General features: G+C 37.5%; 1 protein-coding gene across 1 annotated transcript; it reads left to right on the forward strand.

The window, feature by feature from the left end:
* The first annotated feature begins 4067 nt into the window (after nt 1–4067).
* Nucleotides 4068–7131, forward strand: LOC122067437. Its single transcript, XM_042631293.1, has 2 exons — nt 4068–4502; nt 5878–7131. The coding sequence occupies exons 1-2, from the start codon at nt 4122–4124 to the stop codon at nt 6412–6414; spliced, it is 918 nt and encodes a 305-aa protein (XP_042487227.1). The 5' UTR covers nt 4068–4121; the 3' UTR covers nt 6415–7131.
* The last annotated feature ends 348 nt before the right edge of the window (nt 7132–7479 follow it).

The following is a 7479-nucleotide window of genomic DNA, read 5'->3' on the forward strand; positions in this document are numbered from 1 at the left end:
TTCGAATACAAAGCCTAATCATTAATTAGTTGTGTTTGGATGCTAGGAAAACAAAAGAAAATTAATTAAAAAAACTTGAATTTGAGGTAAAAGAAACACACATTAATCAATTATTGAATCATCACAATTTATCTTATTATATATATATATATATATATATATATATATATATATTTTTTTTTTTTATCAATTTAAATCATTATCACTGTAAGAATGACTGGAACATCTTTCCACATGACACAATTAGGTCTATTGTGTACCTGTTTTTCATTTTTATGTCTATTGGGGAATATTGTTGTCCAACAAAATTCATTTGAGTTGTGACTTCAATTTAAGATTTTTTTAAATGATTTTAAAATGTTTACCAACAAAGACAGACAGCAACATCGTTTAAATGACAAGGAAAATAAATGATTTATTATATAATTTAATCACTATGTGGTAGAACGATAGTTCCCAAGTAGGGGGGGTCGTCTACATGTTTGGAAAAAAACTTTGCCTTCAAGTTTTCACATTTGCTTTTTGCAGATGATAATTTTGATTAAATATTCTCATTCACCAGGTGGCTCAGGAAAACTTTCTCATTTATATTTTTACATTTCATATTTCTGACGAATTTCTTCTATGGCAATTGACTCTCTCTATCCCTGGTTATAGCATCTCACATTTATTTCAGATTTTCTGACAATGTTCTTCTTCGTTTGACCATTTCCCAAACTATTCTGGTTGACCTTTTCAGATTCCATTATTTCCAACGAAAGCCACCGGCGATGAGCTCTCCCTATCCTAGGATAACGTGTACCAGCAATGAACTCTCCCTATCCTAGGATAACATATGAAGGGATATATTCAGAAATACAATAGATAGAAGCCATTATTTCCAACGAAGTCCATTGGCAATGAACTCTCCCTATCCTAGGATAACGTCTGAAGGGATACATTTAGAAATACAATAAATAAGAGCAATTATTTTCGACGAATCCCACCAGCGATGAACTCTCACGAACCTAGGATACTGTGTAAGATTACAGAATATATATACTGTCTAAGATTATAGAATATATCCCTTCAAACTATATTTCTGACAGTAAAATTTTTTTTTTTTTGTGTAACCAAGGTGTACCGCCATGATCTCCACTTAAATCGCAAATGTACAGATGGGGAATCAAACCTGAGACCGTGCGCCTAATTTACACAATCTCTGTGCAATCAAACCTGAGACCATGCACCTAATTTACACAATCTCCAGTTCGCCTTAACCATCTAGGCAACCCACGAGTGGGTACAAAATAAATAAGAAAACACACACACACACACACACACACACTCACACAATGCGTACGACAGGGTTCGATCCCACGACCTCCTCCCCTGGGTGCCGGCTCCACAAGCCGAAGCTACCACCACTAGGCTATTCAAGCATTCGTATGTAACTATATATATATATATATATACACATACATATATAGTATCTATACATTTTTTTTTTGTACCTAGGGTGACCGGATCTTTGACCCGACTAGTCCCTGAGGTCATTGTGATACCACTTACACAGGATCGGGTCAATCCGAGATGAAAACTCTCATGCGGTGGCCCCAAGAAGTTAGGTGCAACGGCGAAGGTTTGATCAAGAGACCTCGCTTCCTGAGGTGGAGTGCCATGCTCCCTCCAAACCAACTACGCCAACCCCTTGGGGTTATATAGTATCTATACAATACATATTATTATATTGTCTTGATGTAAGTCGACTCAGCATCAATTGGTCATATCTATTGATCCTTATCTAGAAGTACACAAACAAAGTGGCTGAAAATATTCTCATTCACCAGGCAACTCAGAAAACCTTTTCCTTTATATTTTGTAGAGCTATCAGGAATATGTGTTAATGATTTTTTATTTTTTTAGAAGAATATGTGTAAATGATTAAATCCGTCTTAGAATTGTTTTCATATTCATTTGGACAATATATTATCCTCCATAAATACGATTTGTTCTTCAGCAAGAATGTCTCTCATGATGAATCAAGGAGATAAGCATTTATTCTTAGAATTAAGGAAATGTCTTATAAGGATGCTATCTATTTGGTTACCAATCTTTCACCCCTCCCACCTCTGTTTTAGAGTTGGTAGAGCTCAAGAATGTTGTTGTTAGGGTAGAGGAACGTTTATTTGTTTGGAAAACTAACCTACTTTCTTATGCTAGACGAAAGATATTAGTTCAATTAGTATTGTATTCTATTCCAATCTATTTTATGTCATGCTTTGTTTCCCCTTTGAAAGCTTGCCACAAATTAGGCTCCATTAGTTTGAAAATATGAAATGGGGACATGGAGAAAGAAAGAATCCCCATCTAATTCATGGAATATTGTTTGCTCTCGTAGGAAGCTGAGCGTTTTAGGGTCAAGAGATTCATTGATCCGTAACAAAGCACAACTTGGGATGGAGATTGATTAATGATGATGAGAATGTCCTATGATCTAGAATTTTGAGGGCAAGATATTGTAATCACAAATCCATTTTTTTATCACAAGGTTAGGTCTGAAAGGGGATCTTGGACTTAAAACAACATCGCAAGTTTCTTACCTGTTTTGCAAAAAAAAAAAAAAAATGCATAAGGATATGAAATGGAAGGAAAAAGGTATTTTTAACTAATCCTTGGGTTCATACATCCCCCCTTCCCATCTATGTTTAAAAATTTTTGAAGGTTCCTATCACTAATTCAGATAGTCACTGGTGATGTCTATCACTGGATGTTTAACCACAAAATCAACAGCCAAATTTATTTTAGGACTAAAGAGGTGACTCAAGGCTTTTCATCTATGAGCTCTCTTACAATAGAAATCATTGTAAATGGTGGAATTATTTTTGGAAGCTTATGATGAAATGATATATTTGTCCTCTATGAGAGAGAGAGCATATGCTATACTTATACACTCTTGAGCAGTAAACTCAATCACATTTGTTTAAATATTTATGTTCTTAAATTTTAAGAAATTTGATTGCAAAATGTCTTACAAAAAAATTGGGGGATTGTTCTCTATTTGGGAACTTAGCCTCCATTCTTCTCTCTCTCCTCCCCCAATAGAGGGTAAAAATATTATTTCATTAGGAAAGGAAAGAGATGGACATATGAGAGTGATGTCATAGGCCATAGAGAACAATTTTCCTCAAGTTTTACTCTTTGAGCAAGCTAGGTTGAATAAGCTAGTTCTCTCTCTCTCTCTCTCTCCTCCCCCAATAGAAGGTAAAAATATTATTTCATAAGGAAAGAAAAGAGATGGACATATGAGAGTGATGTTGTAAGCCATAGAGAGAACAATTTTCCTAAAGTTCTACTCTTTGAGCAAGCTAGGTTGGATAAGCTAGTTCTCTCTCTCTCTCTCTCTCTCTCCACTCTTCTATTGATGAATCATGTTCCACGTTCCTCTTTGCCTGGCTTCTTGACTCTTTTTTTTTTTTTTTTTTTTTATCTACTTACAAGTCCAGCACTACTGCCTAGAAAATCGCTTAAAAGAAATCAATTTAATATTAAGAAAAAGGGGAAAAAGAGTATTTTGATACGCAAGACCCTTGACGTCCAAATACAAGGTGGTAAAATAAACCCCCTCACTCCAAAAGATCAAAAGCCCAACCCCTAGATCTCATGTGTGCATCGATCAGAGTGAATCAAGGAGCACTTTTTTCTCCTAAAAATAAGTTACGAAAGTCATGTTCATTAAGTGAGGGTGACATTAATGCTGCCCTGCAGGACACGATGCTATAGCGCCCCGAGTTGACCGGAAAATGTACCACACCCTTGTGAAACCTAACAAACTCAAAACCACCTTCCCTAATTTATGCCCATGTGTGTCTCTCATTGGCCCCCATGCTGGCACAGAGGCCACGCAACCATGGTGCTGCTCTTTATCCCAATTTTGATTTATTCCCTTCTTAACCTCCAACTAGACTGAGCGAGAAGGTTCCAGCCAGACCCCGATTCGACCCAGAGGCTGGAAATGCAAAAGAGACCGGGCCGGGCGGACCCACCCATCCTTTACTCTGTTCACCTCCTTCGTAGTGTAAGAGCGAAACGATCCATAAAGATAACAGAGAAGATAGAATGTGTGGCACTGCGTATGTGGCATGGAAGCTCGTTCCGTCCCTTTCCCTTCACCTTTCTCTCTCACTATTTCGCTTCAGCCTCTCAGAAACCCTAATTTCTCTCCCACGCAAAACCCATCAACTCAGTTCCGTTGCTACTTTTCCAGGTCCCGTGGTCGTAGTGGTGGCGCTGGTGACTTCTGGGACTCAAACGCCGAGGATCTTCGAAGCGGAAGGTTCAAATTCAGATACGGTGAAGAATCGATGGGAGAAGATGAAGAAGATGGAGATTATGAAGAAGACGTGGGTTTCAGAACGAGAAGAAAGCAAAAGCGGAACTGGTGGTCGGATAATTCGTGGTCGGAGATGGACCAAGAACCCGGAGTTTTGGAGGAAGCCATTGATAGTATTTGGATTTTAAAGGTACTCCTAGTTCATTTGATTCTCTTTCCATTTTGGGTCGCTCAAAAATTATTTGCATAATTTGAATGATTAAATAAGTAGATTGAATGCTTAATTTTCATAGCTAATTTGGTAACCATGTTTTGAGTGGGCTAACCCAGAAGAGAAAAAACAAAGTAGAATAAGTGCCGGAATGATGCGAGGAAAGTGCATTCTTCACTGAAAATTACCTTTAAACTAGTGCGAATAATGCCCATGCAATAGTGGATTATGGGTGTCTGGATTCTGAATAGTCCATCTTAGAGCTTGTCTGCATTGGCTTTCTCATGTTCTTTCAAGAAAAATCCTCCACTTGATAAGCGAAACAACCAAGGATTGTGAGATGATTTTGATTTTTGAATTCTAATACCTTACATAGGCTTTGCAATGTGACAAATGACATAGAAGAAAAGCATAATGACTGGTTATTTTCTCCCAAAAAAAGAAAGAAGTCTAATGACTAGTCTTGTGGGTTATATTTCTCTTCTTTGTTGATTATTCTGTAAAATTCAAACAGAGGTGTTACTATAAGTTGACATATTTTATGTAGCCTCTTTATGAAGGCTTTCCTACCTTGAACTCTTAGATTATTTTTATGTATGCTTTGGTTCCACAAATATGATATGTGGGATCAGTTCTCGCAATTTAACCACAGTGGTTATGTCCTGAAATGTTAATAATCCAGATATGGTCTGAGAATTAATGCTTTGAATTTAAAATTCCATTTGTTTTCTGCAATGTACAGTTTCTGAAATTGCGTATTCAAGTTTTTTTAGGGGGTGAGGTGGGGGATGCATAGGGAGTTGATTTGACATCAAACATTGCCAATCAGTATGGCCAGTGGGGATTGCCACCATTCTAACGTGGAGAATAGAATTTGAGATCACTTCTAGATATCAATATGCTTGAGTACTCCAAACCCAGCCCCACACTCCCATGTGTGTGAGAGAGAGGCTGTTATAGTCGTAGGGAAAAGTTTGTCTAACAAACACTAGACAATGGGTGGGGTAGGAGCTACAATGCTAATTAGCTTGCGCAGTCAAATGCCCTTGCCAGTTCTTCTTTTATTCAAATGTATTATGTAATATTCATTATCTTCACTTGAAAGATCAATGCATATTTCAGTAGCAATGATCTATTAAGTCCGATGTATGATGCCCACTATTTGCATCATGCTAAGGTATTTTCTCGTCAATAATTATGGTCCATGCTTGCCTTTCTAACCACTTCTTCCCAAACTATGGTATGAATTGAGTTTCCTTAAATTAAGGCTTGCTAATGTAATTGTTAGAAGATTTCCTGGCTTTATAAGGAAAAAGAAATGATGTCCTGATTTTGTGTTGTTGGATCAGTGCAGGTAATCAAATCCTTTGGGTGGATGCTTCCCGCCATCATCTTATCAATGCTGCTTGAAACAGGTCCAAAAGCTTTCCTCATGGCATTAGCACTTCCACTTGGGCAGTCGTTACTTTTTCTAGCAATAGATAAGGTCTGGGGAATGATAACCGATAGCAGAAAACCTAGATACCGGAACAAGAAGAAGCCATTTTCCAGGAATTCCAATAGAGTTGAAAAGAATGAGGAAGCAAAACAAGAGCAAACCAGTGAGGCTACTGAGGAGAAGTGGGGTTACCAGTCATGGGTGGAGACCAATGATGGTTCAGCCAAGGGTAGTGAACATGCACCAAGTTTTGGTGGATGGGATGATCTGGATAGACGAGGGAGCTCTGCAAAAGCTCCCCCAAGGAGGCCACCTCAAACACCATCAGGGCCACTGGGGTCACAGATGAAGAAAAAAGGCAAGTTTAGCAGGAGAAATAGAGACACACCCTTATTGCTACGGTTGCTTATCGCAGTTTTCCCATTCTTGGGTTCATGGACTAGGATGTTATAGTGATCTCAGGCATACTTGACTGGCTTGGAGGTGATAATTTTTACCTGCAAATACGGAGCAGGTGACATGATTGGCAGACAGAAATATATCTCATATTCGTAACGCAATATGAGATATATTAACATAATGTCACCGAAAAGCTTTTGGTATACCAGAGGTCTCTTTGATGATCTTTCAAGTCATGACTTCTGATGTTCTTCGTCCCCTCACTTTGGTGGTGTAGAAGTATCCTTCTCGTGTGTTTAGTTCATGGATTTTTTACTCACAGATGTGATGAGGTCAGGGTATTGTGTGCAACCAGAATCAATCGGATAAAGGTGGTAACAGAGTAAGGATTTAGCATGGCACTGGGTTGAATCATTTAAAAATTTTAGGAATTCCATAAGCTCATACAGTATGCAAAGATTTGATCTCAGATGGCTCTGATAACACATCGACGACCATTTCGTATAGGCACATCAAGAACAAGAATCTGAGCAAGGGCTAGGTAAATGATCCCTTACAAGAAAATAAATCAGGAAGACTAGACCGATGTTATTTTTCTATTGATTTGTCTTCTCCTGCAATTTTTTTTTTTTATTTCAAAATAAAATAAATTAGTTACATGAAGATAGAGGGTGATCATTTCAATGTATTGATATTGAGATAGTATGCTATGGATTGGATATTTCACTTTTTTTTTTTAAATTGCGGATAATCCATAAAATTACAGCTTAATCAGTAGTCTGTGCTTCTGCATCGAATAAAGAAGGAAATTATGTGTAGAGCTAGTTCATTTCTATTTTGTGGCATTGATAAGGTTTTATAGGTGATAAGCTTTTAGATATTTCATTAGGAAAGTGGGCAGGAGTGTGAGGCTATAGCCCAATTCACCATTTTTGACTTCTGCTCTCTCTTCCTTGAGATATTGAGAAGAAGAAATGTCAAATGAATAACATGTTAATTATGTGCATATATTGGGAGATTAGGGTATTGACAAGGAGGCATATGATTCTACCCAAATGGAAAAATGAGGAGGCATATTGTAAGAAAGCAAAATTCAATGTTATAGATCCTCTTCAAAGC

This window comes from Macadamia integrifolia, unplaced genomic scaffold, assembly GCF_013358625.1.
Source record: "Macadamia integrifolia cultivar HAES 741 unplaced genomic scaffold, SCU_Mint_v3 scaffold2905, whole genome shotgun sequence".
Classification (NCBI taxonomy): Eukaryota; Viridiplantae; Streptophyta; class Magnoliopsida; order Proteales; family Proteaceae; genus Macadamia; species Macadamia integrifolia.